This window comes from Ruditapes philippinarum, unplaced genomic scaffold (genome assembly GCF_026571515.1).
Source record: "Ruditapes philippinarum isolate M1 unplaced genomic scaffold, ASM2657151v2 ctg1886_1_1_1_1, whole genome shotgun sequence".
NCBI lineage: Eukaryota > Metazoa > Mollusca > Bivalvia > Venerida > Veneridae > Ruditapes > Ruditapes philippinarum.
The window spans coordinates 39,477-57,839 of record NW_026862694.1 but is presented as its reverse complement, the minus strand read 5'-3'; the positions used below and the strand labels follow the sequence as shown (position 1 = coordinate 57,839).

The window sequence follows — 18,363 nt, the reverse complement described above, 5'->3', positions numbered from 1 at the left end:
TGTGAGTACCACGGAAAGTGTCTGTTGTCACCTTAAAGATCCTGTATGTTTTGTAATTGAGATTGCATACCACTCTTCATTGAATTATATATGTATGTAATTATGCAAATTTGTCAATTTTCAAACATGGAAGAATATGTAAAATATGTATTGCAAATATTTGTACATATCTAAGGTAATCATTAAATTATATGCATTCATTTCTTTTTGGAAAAATTGACTTAGAATTTATAGAAAACTAAATTCTAATTACCTCCCTTTATTTACATGAACTATTAAATTCGGTAATATCTTTATAAATAATGTTTTTTGAAACTTACAATATCGATAAATCTTAATTTGAGCATCATAATTTGTATATAAAACCATAAAAATAATGTGTTACAGGATCTTTTCAATGTTTACACAAACCATTTTCATACAATGTTCAAAGCACTGAAATTATTCAGTCTTAACCTTTTGAAAATAGCATATTTCATATTTGTAGCCAAAATAATGGCTACATACATTTCCACAAAAGTATGAGTGCTGAAACTGAAAGTTCAAAATTTTTCCAACATTCAAGAAAGATAAGTTTGTCCAAAATCATTGAACCACGACCAAATTCAAACTTAAACTGCTTATTCCTAAGATGTATCTATATTATTTTCTAAGTGAAAGGGACATAACTCTGACAAAAAATCATCGAACCATGACCAAATTCCAACTTGACCTGCCCATTCCTTTGACATATCCATATGTCAAATTTGAGTTGAATATGTAACACTGTTGGGTAGATAATGAACACAAACTGTAAATTTCATATTATTTTCAAAGTGAAAGGGGCATTACTCTGCCAAAAATCATTGAACCATGACCAAATTCGAACTTGGCCTGGGCATTCCAAAAACATATCCATATGTCAAATTTGAGATGAATGTGTTGTACTGTTTGGGAGATAATAAACAGGAACTGAAAATTTCATATTATTTTCAAAGTGAAAGGGGCATAACTCTGCCAAAAATCATTGAACCACGACCAAATTTGAACTTGACCTGCGCATTCCTTTGATGTATCCATATGTCAAGTTTGAGTTGAATACATGTGTTGTACCTTTGGGGAGATAATGAATGGAAACTGAAAATTTCATATTATTTTCAAAGTGAAAGGGGCATAACTCTGCCAAAAATCATCGAACCATGACCAAATTTGAACTTGACCTGTATTTTCTCAAGACATATCCATATGTCAAATTTGAGTTGAATGTGTTGTACCTTTGGGGAGATAATGAACGGAAACTGAAAATTTCATATTATTTTCAAAGTAAAAGGGGCATAACTCTGCCAAAAATCATCGAACCATGACCAAATTTGAACTTGACCTATATTTTCTCATGACATATCCATATGTCAAGTTTGAGTTGAATGTGTTGTATCGTTCGGGAGATAATGAACGGAAACTGAAAATTTCATATTATTTTCAAAGTAAAAGGGGCATAACTCTGCCAAAAATCATCGAACCATGACCAAATTTGAACTTGACCTATATTTTCTCATGACATATCCATATGTCAAGTTTGAGTTGAATGTGTTGTATCGTTCGGGAGATAATGAACGGAAACTGAAAATTTCATATTATTTTCAAAGTAAAAGGGGCATAACTCTGCCAAAAATCATCGAACCATGACCAAATTCGAACTTGACCTGTATTTTCTCATGACATATCCATATGTCAAATATGAGTTGAATGTGTGCAACCGTTACTAAGATAATGAACGGAAACTGATGATGACGGAATGACAGAATGACGGAAGGACGGAATGACGGAAGGACGGAATGACGGAAGGACGGAACAGGGTAACACTATATGCCCCGGCCATTACATGGCGGGGGCATAATAAATCAATCTGTAATGCCCTTCCCAGTCTAAGTCATTTTGTAATGCCCTCCCCAGTCTAAGTCATTTTGTAATGCCCTTCCCAGTCTTAAGTCATTTTGTAATGCCCTTCACAAGTTAAGTCATTTTGTAATGCCCTTTACAGGCCAAGTCATTCTGCAATACACACACAGGCTAAGTCATTTTGTAACGGGCTTCCCAGGCTAAGTCATTCTGTAATGCCTATTATGATCTAAGCCATTCTGTAATGCTCATCATCATCCAAGTCATTTTGTAATGCCCTCATTAGCTAAAACATTATAAAATACATGTATATAAATAATTCCGTAATGCCCATCATAATCTAGATCAATCTGTAATGTCTATCATAATGTAAGTCATTCTATAATGCCCATTAAGTCATCTTGTAATGCTTATTATTATCTACCGGTAAGTCATTCTGTAAAGACATTATGTTATGATCATCATAATGTTAGTCTCATTTTGGTAATGCTTATCATTAAATCATTCAAACATGTTATTGCTACTATAAAGATTTCTTTTATAATCTGAGCAAAATAACTTTCAGATTACACCATGTAGGTTAACATTTAAACAATAAATCAAATGTTTAACAAGCACTTTTGCAGACTTCATTACATATTATGTCATAAATGCTACAAACAGAGCAATTTATTACACTTCGTCTAAAACCTTGACACATTTTTTTCTTTCTGTCAATGGACACTTCAAAACATTGATCACAAATGGTGTAACATTATATACAGGCCAATCAGACTATGAAACTCTACATTCAATATAGAATTACACTAGAGGACTATACAAACATATATATAACCATATATAACATGTAGCCGGCGAAAACATAATACCGTTTTTAAGTAGTCTCGTTAGATTATTGCACCGCGATTAAATTCTACATAACTACATAATAAGATCAAAACCATTCCTTTTCATTATAGCATTGATTTTTAATGCTTATTGCATTATTATTTACATCCATTTGTATCTGGAGAGATAAACGTATTGGATTTTTTATTACATCGGCCCGAGAGAAAGGTAGAGAAAGGTAAAATTCTACAATGCCATTGGGGACTTAACGGTCATAAATATATGAAAAGATTATGTGACATGTACACTGGAAAATAGGAAAGTCATCACAGGAACGCGGGAATAAACATCAATAAATGATTGATTAATTTTAAAAGTGCCTGGTAAGCAAGTCATGCTACAGCTATGGAACAGTGATAATTAATAACAGTTCCCAGCGCTAGCCGAGTGGAGACAAATTTTAGTTCAATTTACATTCACAATTTTTTTCATCTGGGGTCAATAATGGAATAAACTATTATTATAAACTGTGATCAGTGCCTGTGAATGGCTTTATTTTGTTTTAATATTATTTAAAAAAAAGCACAATTTTGCTTAAGTTTGGCCGGACTTTAATTCTGCAATAGTGACTTGGATCAAGTTTGAACTGAATACCAGACAAACCAGCTTTAACAACCGGAGGGTTTAGATAAATAGAACTATCAAATTGGTGATCAATATAGTGTTTCGTTCAATAATAGATCAGCACAGTGTTTGTGGAGTATTTATACACTAATATACTATAGAAGTAATACAATAATAATACAATTTTATCAAATAATACCATCTGATGAAGGAGGTAGTGGAAGGTAATTAATTTCTTTGTTTTTTTTTTTTTTTCATTATTTTTCTTTTTGTTATACTATTCTCTCTTTTTTTCTTCAAACCGAAATAAACTGGTACAATAGACTAACTTCAGAATTAAGAAAATTTTGTCTTTTCCCAGGTTATCCAGGTACAAAAAAATTATTATAGCTACAGCATCCAAAATAAGCACAACAGGTTGACTAATTGTGACCGGCAGTGCACTGTGAACCTATAATGGTAAAAGTTTGTACCAGGGCATTAGCTTGGATAAACCCACATTTGCCTAATTTTGGAACTACTGATTTGCCCACTGACTTTAAATTTGGAATTCTCCACTGTTAACTTTTAAAGCTTAATTTGGCTAATGGACAAGCCCCTTCTTAATTTGTAATTGTCCATTTTGAACTTTAACAAATTAAATGTTACAGTCATGCCGAATCATGCAGCGTATCATTGGAAATTCAAGCTGGCTCAAGGTCTACAATGAAGCTCACTACTTCATCAATAGTGTATTATACAGTTTCATGTTGATTATCAGCTCTTTCAATCTCAAAAAAAAAATTGTAACAAATTGAGAATCCAAAATTTGTGTGCTCCACTTTTCTCAGTGCTGAATAGTTAAATGAAAACAATGTAGACAAGAAAATCATTGATGCAAAGCATCAAAGGGCGACGCCAAAAGAATTTGATCCAGATTTGCACCTAAATACTTAACAAAAGATGTGTACTTTATAGCAGTTCCATTACATGTGACCTGGAGGCTAGGGCCAGTTTAAGTTGAAACTTAAACCAAAAAAGAATAGACTCTGTCTTGCCAAGATGCAAAGACAATTTATAGTCAATTAAGCAATCTTATAAGACTCATGCTATAAGAAAGAATTTCTTCAGATTTATTTTATGAGACACAAGGATTCCTGAGTCATCAGCATATAATCACAGGCACGAGTATCGGACCTGGGAAGAAAAAATATGACCAGATGACCAGATTGATAAAAAAACTGTGTTTATAAAAACCAAAAAAAAAAAATGTAAATAATGATCCCCTTTAAAAATATACTATCAACTTGAAGTATATTTTTAAAGGGGGTCATTATTTACATTTTATTTTGGTTGTTGACAGTTTTAAGATGAACACAGGTTTTTTATCAATCTGGCCATCTTTTTTCTTCCAAGGTCTGATACTCGTGCCTGTGCATTATAATAAAAGCTTTCTGCTTAGGGTTGAAGACATGTAATTGACATATATTAGACATAAAAGAGGACCTAAAATGAACATCAGGGGGACAGCATAGGTACTCAGAGCAGTAGCAGAATGAGTACCAGCCACATCAACCAGCTACTATCAGAGATAATACTTAAACCATGTAAGAATGTCATTATATATGGCAGATGCTTGAAGTTTCATGAAGAAGAAGAAAAACAACTTCTTCATGTGCAGTATAGTGTGTTCAACTGTATCAAATGCCCTTTGTAGATCTAAAAGTATCATGCAATACTGCCTTTGTCCATTTCAAATAATGCAATCTGTTAAATGAATCAAACATGTGTCAATTGAAAAACCACTTCTAAACCCTGACTGAAACTGCCTGACCATGACTCAAACCCATGACTTTCAGAAGACCAACTGAGCTATCCGGCCTGCTACACATTTTCGCTTTAATAATGAAACAGTTCTAAACCACAACATATTTCCCCACTATATCGATTTGTGTTCGTGAATTTCTTATGTTACAGAGCATAGGAAATTGAACTCATGCTTATATGCAGTCACAGGATGAGAAAAACTTTGAGCTTGACCAGAACTCAAACCTGTGACCAACATAAGAAATTTTATGAAGGCTGATTTGTATTTTGCATCAAGGGCACCGGGCAAAAACATGAAAATGCAACAAACAAACCACTTTGTGGTAGATTGTATTTTCATGTTTTCATCTGGCGCCCAGTTACTTTTTGTACTATGTTGGTTTTCATGTGGCACAAATCACCCACTATAAATTGAGTGCACAAATTTATTCAAGGGCAAGTAACAATCTACTCTATGTACAGTCTGTTGTCGGGTTGACTCAGGAGACCTGGAGGTTGAGACCGGTGTCCCTTCATTACAAATAGATAAGACAGAAGCTGTCCTTTTCAAACTATGCACATGTTAGAAAAAAAATAGAATAACTATTCAGAATATGATTTTTTGAGACTTTATTAATTATATTGCTTGATCCAAGTTTAAGGTTATTTTCAATCAATACATGTTTTATCATTTATAACTTTAAATGAAAGTCTCATCCCTTTAATAATAATGACATAACTGTATCTCTTTAAATGCAGAAAAATTATAAGTCTCAACATATCAATATACTACTGTCTAAGATATACATGTATGCACATAACATTAATAATTCCCAGTTTATATTAAATAAATATGAAATCCTAACATTAACATTAACATGCTTTTGATGACCTTACAACTGGTGATTTATATACAACAAAAATAGTATTATAAGTAATACCTAAGATAGACAGAAAAGAACAAATAATTTAGTAAACATGAGTTACTTCCCCTTACAATAAAGAAAACCTGAAACCCAAAAGAACACCCTAAACAGCAAAATTATGAAATGCTGCAGGTTCAGTTTTATCAAGCCATGCAAATTAATGGTAAAGTATTCATAAAAAAATAGATGGCCATGTGTCAGCAGTAATTGCAGAAAATCGGATAGCTTTCAACATCCGGATACTGGTACACTTTGTAAAAACAACCATTCTGCGCAACAGATAAATGTAATAAGGATAAAATCAATAGGATAATCGTTTACAACAGTTCCATTACCTATCCTTATACTCAATTGCAGGTGAACTTTCTTCTTGTAGGAAAATTTTGAAAATGTATAAATGAATGAATGAACTGATACGGCCTCAATGTAGACCACAACGATATTCGAAATCCGGGTTTTAGTATTGTCATTAAAACTAAGGGACAAGCTGTTAAACTTAACCTGCAATTTCGTGAAAATAATATCACAATGCACATGCTTTTTACATAAAGTTATTAAATACAAATATAACAACACATTTGTTTACTTGATTTTTACGAATCAAAATAAAACTAATTAACACAACATGAAATTAACTGCTAATAATAACAGCTCCTTCCATAGGCAAAAATAAAAAGTATTCCATAATAGACGACGCCGCTCACCGGCGTCGCCAATAAAGGGGCATAACTTTGCAAAAATTCTTTTTAGGTTTATCTGCACTTTTGAAATGGCTTCCTTTTATGACAATAAACATAATATACCAAGTTTGAATTTAATAGCTTTTAGAGTTTCTCAGAAAATAGACCTTAACCAAAAGGGTTACCAATGCCGACATCAATGCCAACATTAGCTCAATTTTTTTCGTTTCTTTGAAAAAAAGGAACTAAAAATGTTCAGATTTATATTTATATATGATACATAAGTGATAAACACTAGTTAGAAATTTTGTAACTTTATTTATCAACAAATAAATTTTGATACTACACCAACTGTGTATATAATTATGTCCTTAAACAAAACTAAATTTTTTTTTAATGAATGGACAGTTTCACCTTAACAGAGTTCTGGGTTAAAACAGATTATCTCTTGCAAGAATGAATAAAAAAATATAACAAAAACATTTATTATTTAGTAATCCTGTAATATTATGAAAGCTTAATCCTGTACAATTCTGTCTAATCCTGTATCCTTAAACAGATTATCTTGAATTTATTTAACATAATCCATATCCTATAAGACTTTTTTCTGCCCATCTACAGGAAAGACCTCTAAGTTTTACTGAACAGCAGTAGGTCCTATAAAATGAAATTTTTTTCTAGACCAAATATCATTTTACTGGACTGAAAAAAAACAACAACAACATCTCATTGCAGCATTTTGAGTTACTTGATTAGTGACATTAAGGAGTCAAAAGTTTTGCAAATAAAGAAAATAAGAGGTTAAACAGACTATCTTGATTTCATTTACTATAATCCGTATTTTAAATTTTCTCTTCCCAACAATCAAATTCATGCTTACAATAATGTGTATCATGTTCAGCACTGTTCCTGATCATGTTCAGCACTGTTCCTGATCATTTTCAGCACTGTTCCTGATCATTTTCAGCACTGTTCCTGATCATTTTCAGCACTGTTCCTGATCATTTTCAGCACTGTTCCTGATCATGTTCAGCACTGTTCTGGTTTCAGTCATACTTATTTTGAAATTTTACTTTAAAATATTTAATGATTTTGTGCAGATTGACAAGGTTGACATTTCTGTAAATAAAAGATATTTAGTGTAGTAAAGCTTAAACAGTGCTGACAATGATCCGGCGCAGTGCTGCGTGAATGTTCCGGGAATATATTCAGCCTCCCCTACCAGGCCTAATGATGAATTAGCACTTGGCTTCATCAGACACTTTGGGTGTGGAGCTCAAAAGGCCTTAAAAATCCAAATAAAATGCATATTTGTCAATCCCAGCACATGTACTGATCATATATATATAAAAAACTTAATATAAGCCGTTTTGAAAAAATTTCAAATAGTTAAAAATATTATAGACGTTGAAATATGAAATTTTTTCAAAACGGCTTATATTAAGTTTTTTTGTTATATATGATCAATACATGTGCTGGGATTGAAAAATATGCATTTTATTTGGATTTTTAATGCGTTTTGAGCTCCACACCCCAAGTGTCTGTGCTTGGCTTGCCATACTAAGTTTTAAGTTGAAATTGACCAATGCCTGTTTGACAATTTATTCTAAACTGCATAGCCCAGAATGCATCCATTCAATTTGCACATAGATCTACTGTAGTATTTTAAAAATGTATCCCGCAGTGTATTCAATTACAAAATTGTCTTTGTGAAATATGTAAAAAAAAATATTCTCAATTACAATGGAAAACCTTGACATTTTGTAGTCACAAATCTGAACTAAAAAGACATTAAAATGTTTGATCTTAAGGATATAGCCTTGACTTTGGTTTAATTACCAATCAGCATGGAATTTTGCTACATAAATACTTGATCAATGATACTTAATAATAAACTCTTGGGAAATCAGAAAAGAAAACTTACTTTATTTCATCTATTTGCATTAAAGTTACTGCATTTAATTACACAAACATAAGAGAAAACAATATTTATTAGTTTGTCACATCTTTTCTTTTTTTCTGTTATCTGTTTCTTTTTCTTCTTCTTCTTTTTTGTTTTATGTTTAAATAAATGCTAATCACATCATACTGCTACTTCCAGTCTTAATTTCCCAAGGTCTTGTTAAAGAACAACAACAAAATAAAGCCCAACTACTTTCCATAAATACATTTTTCAGACACCATCAGGCATCTTGGTTTTATTGAGTTGGTAGAATACCACACTTATTTTCATAAGGTTGTAGAATACCACTCTTTTTATGAGCAGGAAGGTGTACCAACCCTTTTATGAGCGGGTAAAATATCATTTTTTTATAATTCTTTTATAAGCTGATACTCTGAGTGCAACTATTTTATGAGCTGGTAGAATACCACTGTTTAATAAGCTGGTAGAACAAAGCCCTTTTATTAGGTAGTAGAATACCACTCTTTAATAAGCTGGAGAACAGCCCTTTTATTAGGTGGTATAAGAATACCACTCTAATACGAGTTTGCAGAATACGACCCTTTTAAAGTACCATACTTCTTATTAGCTAATATAAAACCATCCTTCTGTGACCTAGATGAATGGTAAAAAATAAAGCACTTATTGCCAGTAACCTAAACAACTGTTGGTCATATTAGCCAAATTTCAATACTATACTCTTCACAAAATGTCAAACCAAAGCTTAGAAACACAAAGCTAAGAAACAATAAGGAGTATAAGTCCTTCTGGTTTTCTTTCTATACACTGTCAGAATATAAACATATTTTATACTTAGGATAAAATGTTGAACAACACTTATATCTTATATATCAATATGCAAACACACCTTTAATTTACTAACATCTACTTTTGGTTCTCTGCTATTCATAATTTCATTCCGTTCAATAGCAGATGCAAGAGTGCCACATTTATCAATATTGTAAAAGTCAACTTAACGCAGTAATGTGTCAACCTTGCCCGATTTAAAAGTCCTTTAGTCAATATTTGATTTGTGAACTTATAGTTAAATTGAATAGGATAGAGAGTGAATATGAAAAGGACTTCAGATTAGCAAAGTTTGCTTTATTTACGCTATAGGTAAAATTTAAAGAGTCGTGGGCGAAGCATGGAAACATACAAAAAATTGTGCATTTAAAAAAAAGGCATTTTATAACATGGACTATTCAGACATTATCCAGTAGGGATATATTTATGTGCTCTTAATTAGTTCTTTATAAAGTTTCAAGAAAAATGGATGAGTAACTATTTGTCATGATCAGGTAAAAACACTTGGCAATTAATAAATTGTAATTATTATATTGTAAACAGTTAAATTGTAAAAGCTGCTGCAGTTGTTTTTTATAACCACAAAAATTCAAATTTTGGATAAATACATCGCTAACTGGAAAAGTAAAATTGGGATTTTGGGAGCATTTGATGGAGAAGGAAAGTTCACCATTACATGTAGTTACTTAAATAGTACAATCTATTGAAAATTCAAAACATGTTCTAAAGTTACTGGATTTGATCCACTCCGCAATGTGATAATTTTGATAAATGATTCACTAATGCCACATATTGACACTGGAATCTCTTGGGCACATAATATTATTGACTGATGTATAAATGACCTTGAACAAGTATGTGTTGTTACAGGATTGAAATTTATTTGACTGTGACTAAATGATATAATTATCAGGAAAACTTTGATTGCTAACTTTGCCAGTAATAGGGTATTACTATAACAATGTTAATTGCTTGATCTTTTGAGCTTTTTAAACTCTTGAAATTCCTCTCTTAAAAATCGTCCCTTTAGTGCAGTAATGTGTTCAGTTCTCTAAAATAAGGAGTTAACCAGTTATTGCACTAAGGTGACAAACTGGAATGAAGAAAAAATAAAAGGGTCAGTAAATCTTGACATTTTTTGTTGGTTTCATATTCATATACATTTTTACATTATTATTTTGTGTTAAACAGTTAAAATACAAATCAAACAAAATCCAAACTAGTACAACTTTCAAAATATCCTCAAGAGAATAAAGCACTTAGTAAAATTTTAACTTTAAAGTTTGACATAATTTATGAAACACTTGTGAAAAGCAAACATATACTTTATTCATACATATATATATATTTATTTTTAATATTTCATGTAAAATTTATAACTTGATTTCAGATATATTATACATGACTATATCACTGGTAGTCTCACTGGTAAAGAATAGTGCTAAATTTATAGACAAGTAAAACAAAAATTTAATTCCGTAGTTTAAAACATTTTCTGTTGTTTGTTTCAGCCATGATGGATGTGCAGAGTGAGTGTGAGGTCATACCACGAGACTTCCTATGTTGTAAGCTGTGCGAGGAGGAATTCAAACAACCCAAATATCTCGTCTGCTTCCATTCTTTCTGTCAGCAATGCATTGACAAATACATGGTGGAACATGGCCACAATGGCTCGTACTGGTGCCCGATCTGCGGTACCGAAACAACTGGTCAAGAACACGGAACCACTGACCTCTCAGATAATATACTTGCACAGAGACTAGTCAGTCCGTCAAATGACTCGCAGCAGAAGGACAAAATATGCACCATTTGTAAAATGGCGGGAATTTTATTGATGCAAAAGGATTCTGTATAAAACTGTGAGGATTTTCTGTGTAGGGAATGTACAGACTTACATCTAGAACAAGCAGACACTAGTGATCATCAGCTTGAAACTATGGAAGAGCACAATATACGAACAGAGTATGAAGAATCTGCTAAAGCAGGCCATGTTGTCCCACGTTGCTGCTCCTATTACGACCCTCTAGATATAAGTGCTTTATTCTGCGTGGACTGTGACATAGCTGTGTGTGGCGACTGTCACCTCTCGTATCACGAGGAGCACAGGTGCGCAGAAATGGTCGCTGTGGCGCAAAACTTTCAGAACAAGATAAAACAGCCACTGGAGGAATTACAAAATGATGCCACACAATTGCAAGAAGCAATGATCAGTCTTAAGAAAGCTGAACAAAACACTATTGAAACAACAGAAAGACCTTCATAAAATTGTGAAAAAGCGAACCAAGTACCTAAGTGATCTAATAGCCAGTACGAGACTGTTCTATTAGAAGAGATTGATAGAAGACATGCACAACATCTGGACGACATTCATGAGAGGAGGAAAGATCTTCAGATGCATCTAGCTGCAATAGATGGGGTCAACGACTTTACTGAGAAACTTTTATCTTACGGTTCTTTCGAGGAAAAAGTCCTAATGAGAAAGAAAGTAGGAAAACGTGTAAGAGAGCTTTGTGAGGAACCTTTATTTACAGACTCAATGGCTCCACAGAAAATAAAGTTGATTGAGCCGAATGTTGCCATTGAAACAGTCTGTAACATGTTTGGTGAACTGAAAACTATTGAAGAGAATGAAGAAACAGACAACAAGACAGACACTGAGCAAGTGAATGTTGATTCTGGTCATGAAAGTGAGCCTCTAGATAATGCAGAAACTGATGAAATTTTAGTACCAAATCAAGATTACGAAGCGGAAAGTGATCAGCTTGGTTCTACAACTGGAAGTGATGTTAAAATGCTGACACTTAGTAACAATAGTGAAACACTTCGGAATGTCAAATTCAGTGAAGAGGTTGAAGAGGCTGAATATGAGGCTGATAATACTTTCACTTTAGATAACCCAAAAAGGGAAATAACTCTGCCACATACAATTCAGCAAGAGTGCCTCAAGGGGATTGGGATTAACAAATACGGTGATATGATAGTTGGAGCATCTTCAGGAAATTATCAAATTGTGTATCTGCTAGAGAAGAGGGGCATCATTCGTGGTCAGGTACCAGTGCAAGCTGGATGGACTATTCATTCTGTTGCAAGTGATGGCAAAGTGGCATTAACAGTTGCAAGGGGAGATAATAAGTACAAAATCAGAGTTCTGAAAAACGATGGTTCAGGGAAAATTCTTGCCAATATGCAGATTGAAAACTATGGACTGAATTTCGTTACCTCTGATCAGTTGGGAAATTTGATTGTAGCATCCAATCGATACTCACATGTAACTAACTTTGGTAAATTGACCTCAAAAGCAGGAGGTAACATAAGTTTGTATGACCATCAGGGTGTGCTCAAGCGCAGAATAACAAATGAGGATTATCAAGAATTGGGAATGTACATCCTTGAGAAACCTCACAGTATCGCTGTGGATAACAAATTAGGAAACTTTTACGTCGCCGACCCTGGTAACCATAATGTTACTGGCTTTGATAACACCGGTGAATTGTTGTTTGAATACGGAAATACCGACGAGGAGGCAGAGATCTATGATGGACCTGACCTTGTCTGTACCGATAGTCAAGGTCATGTTCTTGTAGCTGATAAACGTATGGGAAAAATAGACATTCTTACTAACAAAGGTGAACTGAAGAAATCTTTGTTCACAGAGGATATTATCAAATACATTTCTGTGACTCCGGATAAACTTCTTATGGTAGCAACTGGGGAAGGCACTATCAAGTTTTATGAATATCTTAATCAGTAAGTCTTATGTATGAAAGTGTGTTTGTTACAAAAAGATGTTGTTTTTTTTTTAAAGATTTAGGGAACTGGATAAATGTGGATTAGAATGCCAACATGGATATGGGAAAAGTTAGGTAGTCAGTAGTGTTTAAAATTAGTTTTTCTTAAATATAAAATTGTACATGGACTTGACCGGGCAGTTTCTTAACTGTTTTAAATATGGATATTGTACACTGTTCGATTGAGCAAAAGGAGGAAAGATACTGATATTGTATGTAAAATAATTATTATCCTTAGTTACTAAAATGTGATTTTTATTGGATATTGAGCAAAATTTATTTCAGTTTCGATTTTAATGGATATTGTGCGAAATTTATTTCAATTTCAAGTGTTTTTCGAGATTAGCATAAGCACATACTGTCAGTAAAATCAAATAAGTGATAGTTTATCTCATAATTCTTAAAACACTTACAGCTAAAATATACAGGTCAAGTAGTGGAACATGTTGAAATACACTTGATAAGAATTATTTTTCATACCAAAGCAAAATTTCTCTATGTAATCCAGTGTTTTTTCCCCTTTTAAAGTTTGCCGAATTTGAAAACATATTTGTTGAAAGATATGGTATATCCAAGCAGAAAAAAAACGCAATTCATGACAGCAGTATATGAGAATTTTCAATAATTTCTGATGTTTTGGGGGGAATAAAATTGTGATTTTTATCAATTGGGAAATGGTTCAAATAAAAGACCAATCTCCTGAAGGAAGAAAATCAGTTGTTTTAAGCCATTTATTTGAACATAGTTGTATACTTTTTTCAAGAATTAACTTAGCAACAGTGCCACACTGAATTTGTTTAAGAACAAGGGTAAATCTAAATGCCTACCTATAGTGGGGGCACAAAAATTTCATCCATCTGTATCTTTTAGGGAAACAAAATGTAAAACTTCTTGACAACATCGCAGCAATTGCTTCAATCTAATAAAAATCCCAGTATCTTCAAAGGGCATAAAATCAAGAGCCTAATTGAACCACATAAAACTTAATTGCTCTTTATCATGTTTACAGATTGACATTTTATGCTTTGATTTGTTTTAGCAGTTGATATAATTATCACCGAGCATAGAGGACAAACTCATTTTAATGTTTATCAATTGTCTCCCACTTTTAATGTTCCAGGTATAATCTAGCTTTGATTGGTTTTGACACAAATTCTAACACATTTTTTTTTAATTTGATCAAATCAGTCAGTCCACTTAACCTTACCAGCTTTCCTGGATTATTAATTTTCTCCGCCAGTGACCCACTTCTTATCAAACATGAGTCTGGATCAAAGATGAAAAACAGTTGTCAGTGAGTGTTGGAAAAAATGTGTGACAGTCAATTGTCACAGAGAAATTTCACCTTCTCTGAATACCAAACTAAAGGACCCCTGGAGTTATAAATCTGATGCTAAGTCACCGGATGATTTGGTTTTTACAATTTCTTTTAATGGGCTAATAAAATAAGCTTGCAATCCTTCCATCAAAAGTTGGATGTTATACTAATGTAAATCAATATACTCATTATGTACAATTTACAGGAGTGTTCCCTTTAAACACTAGTTATATAATCCTGCATTGTTAGATTACCTGATACAATTCACTCTTTTCAATCCATCCATAATGAAATTACATTTATGTTTTCTTGTTTGTCTGCTTTAATTGGATTTGTTCGCTAGATTAATGGGCCAATATTGCCAATTGGAAATTTTTACATTGTGTAGAATTACATATCAATCTTTTTTTTCTATCTTTGCCTTTATGTTTACAAGTTTTACAGCATCAGCTTCATAAAGCTTCATCAAATCATTTAAAAAGTGGGGCATTTATATTGGACAGTTAGGCAAATCATTTGAAGTGGGGCGTTTATAAGGGGCAATTAGGCAAATCATTATATTTTGGGTGTTTATAAGGGACAATTAGGCAAATCATTTTAATTGGGGAGTTTATAAGGGACAATTAGGCAAATCATTTGAAGTGGGGCGTTTATAAGGGGCAATTAGGCAAATCATTTGAAGTGGGGCGTTTATAAGGGGCAATTAGGCAAATCATTTGAAGTGGGGCGTTTATAAGGGACAATTAGGCAAATCATTTGAAGTGGGGCGTTTATAAGGGGCAATTTAGCACATGCTATATATTTCATTAGTCATTTCATTTCGCTACTTTTGTTATTCTTGTTTTGCATTTAGCACTATGTAATATTCATAATGTTTTAATTAGATATAAGAGCTTTCTAAACATTGAAATACTAAAATATTCATTACAACTAGAGTTCCAAACTTCACTTTTATTAAATCAATTTTGACACAAGCTTTCAGTATATGAATTCAGTTTGTTACAGTGTATTTAAGGTGTGTGAAAATTATTGGTTAAATATTAGTCATTCTTGTATAATATCCAATAACCCTTACAAAATTTAATGTCAAAATCTTAAATTGCCTGGTCCATCTTTCAATCTGGACAAAACCTTTAAGTGTTGGGAAAAATTTCAAAATATATACTAAATGAACAGTGAACTATGCAGGCCATGATCAAACAGCAGGGATGTGCCGACTGATTTTGGTCTACACTGGTTGCATAGGTAAAATATGTTGCTGCCAGCTGGGTTAGAGTTAAAATGATAAAATATATGAACATTTCAATCCCTATCAGATGCAACATTAAGCAAATTATTTAGTTTTTATTCACTTTCTTTAAATAACTACAGTTTATTTCAAGCAAAAGTCTTATTACAACTTCTTCAAGCAACTCTGTTTATTTTCAGCCAGTATCATAACTTATCACACACCCGTGCCGATTTTGCGACTCCGTAAATATGGTATTGCACGGCCGTGCATATATTTTGACGTGACGTCATTAGCGTTATACAAACATAGTGTAAAGACGCGCTAAATGTTGGCGTTATACTATATGCGCGTCAATGAGAAATGACTCTTATTTCACTTTAAACTGTATTTATTTTTGGTATGTGATAAATAGAATATTAAATTCGTGTAAGTTCATTTCTGAATTTATTGCACTCGTTGAATAAAATAATATTATGCTCGCCAGAGGCTCGCTTAATATAATTTTATTCAACTCGTGCAATAAATTCAGTATTGAACTTACACTCATTCAATATCCTCTATTTAACTATCATTCTCCAACTGATTTAATCTAGTATTATTTTTCTAAAATCTTTAAGTTTTATTTTAAGTTAATTTTTATTGACATCATTCATCAACGTATGATTTTTGTTTGTTATATAAACTTTTGATTTTATATTATCATCACAATGAAGTGAGCTATGTTACACTTACTCCATGTTTGTTATAAAATTTATATGATTCATGCTTACTTGTTAGATTTATAAAATCTTTATTGTATTGTTTTTGTTAAATCAAATTTGCATTTATCTTTTTTTTTAATTGCTTGTAAGGCACACAAAAATACAAGTCCAGTTATTTGTTCAATCTAGAATTTTGAGGTCATTTATTATGTACCATACTGCAATAAAAATGTTTTTGTTAATTGTTGATAAAATAAAATTATTTTTAATGAGATAAATTTCAAGACTACAGGTATCAGGTGTCACCAGTGTCTGTGTCCAGTTATTTGACTGACACAATTTTGCAGTCATTTATTATATACAGTTCTGCAATAAAAAATATGTTTTCCATTAAAATTAACATAAATTGTTGAAAAAAAAACAAAAAAACTTTTAAATGAGATGAAGTTTAGAATACATGGCTGACCAGTCTTTTGTTTTTAAAGCATATTACAAAAACATACATATTTGCATGCATTGTTTTACTTGTATTTATTTTTTTTTTTGCTTATTTTTTTTGTGCCTATTATCTACTTGTTACTATTAACAATTTTGTTATTTGATCAGTTTTATTTTCTTGATTAAAATATTAGAAAGAATAATATTAATCTTTGAATTTTTGTTGTAGTTGTTGAAATCCTTATTTTTATTTTACATTCATGTCCCATATATAACTGGGTATACTGCTTCTTTGTGAATCACACAAAGTTTTTAACAACAATTCAATCAAGTTGACAAGATATCTTATTAAAAACGGTCTTTTACCTAAAACCACCATTTTAGATCAAAAGCCTACTAAATTTTCAGAAAAATATAAAGTGACAAGTACCCTATGGAATTATAAATCAAAAACAGTAACAATTGCTCATTATTAGATACTTTTTAAGCATTTTACCAAATATTTCATGAAAAGAGAGCCCATTTCTACCTGTAGATAAACACAATGCTCTTTTTCCCCCCAATCATGATTATACAACTAAAAAATAAAGTTAACTGATAGTGAAATATATTGAATTGTTGAATGGGAAAAATACAGCAGACAGGGTAATTACAACTAATTAACCATAAAAGAGATTGTGAGATTTTCAAGTGCTTTTAAAAAGTAATTAGACTAAAGGTGATGTTAAATGCCAACCGTTGTCCTCGTCTTATTTTCAAACTTGGCAACTGACCAATCTGGACTGGTAGTCAACAAATATATTAATTTCCTTACTGAATAGACTGGGCTTTAAAAAATTCGCTGGAAGCTTGCCAAAAAATCGATTGGTTTGTGATATCTATGTTAATTCCGCCAAATAATTATTTGTAATGTTATTGGATCAATATGAATGTCGTTTTTATCCCAAGGTTGTTTGATTTAGGTCTTTTTCTCGAAGAAAATCTTAAATGATGATGATTATTTAGTGTACACATTCATTCCCTATATTCCATACATGATGATCAAGGCAATTTTACTGAACATTCGGTCTATTTGAACAAATATTGTTGAACAAATATATTTTTGATAACATATAATTACAGAACAAATGCCCCTAATAACCTTACTTTTTTATGTGGATAATTATTATACTATCCTTGAAAATGGTTATTATAACATGTTCACAAAACCAAATCTGTTCTTCATTTGCCAATCAAGTATTTTTACAAAAGTTTATCATGATGAAATATGGCCAGGCTGCAGTGCTATGATTGTGAGAATTCCATGTTTAATTTCCATGATAACCCTCAAAATAACTAACAGTAAGGATTTATGGCTAATATCTGGTCAGGACTGACAACTAGGATCACTATAAACTTTCTGCACTATCCATAAAAA

General features: G+C 32.1%; 2 protein-coding genes across 2 annotated transcripts in view; one reads left to right on the top strand and one right to left on the bottom strand.

Annotated features, from left to right (window-relative positions):
* LOC132719927 (tudor domain-containing protein 5-like) overlaps nt 1-18,363 on the bottom strand; it is a 60,833-nt gene that overhangs the window by 21,975 nt on the left and 20,495 nt on the right. The gene's annotated exons all lie outside the window — the stretch shown is intronic.
* On the top strand, nt 11,602-16,017 carry LOC132719929 (uncharacterized). Its single transcript, XM_060703887.1, has one exon. It carries the CDS (start codon nt 11,863-11,865, stop codon nt 13,219-13,221), a length of 1,359 nt encoding a protein of 452 aa, XP_060559870.1. The 5' UTR covers nt 11,602-11,862; the 3' UTR covers nt 13,222-16,017.

Excerpts from the sequence above, each read along its gene's own strand:
- LOC132719929 (XM_060703887.1), top strand. The coding sequence starts at position 11,863 with ATGCATCTAGCTGCAATAGATGGGGTCAACGACTTTACTGAGAAACTT.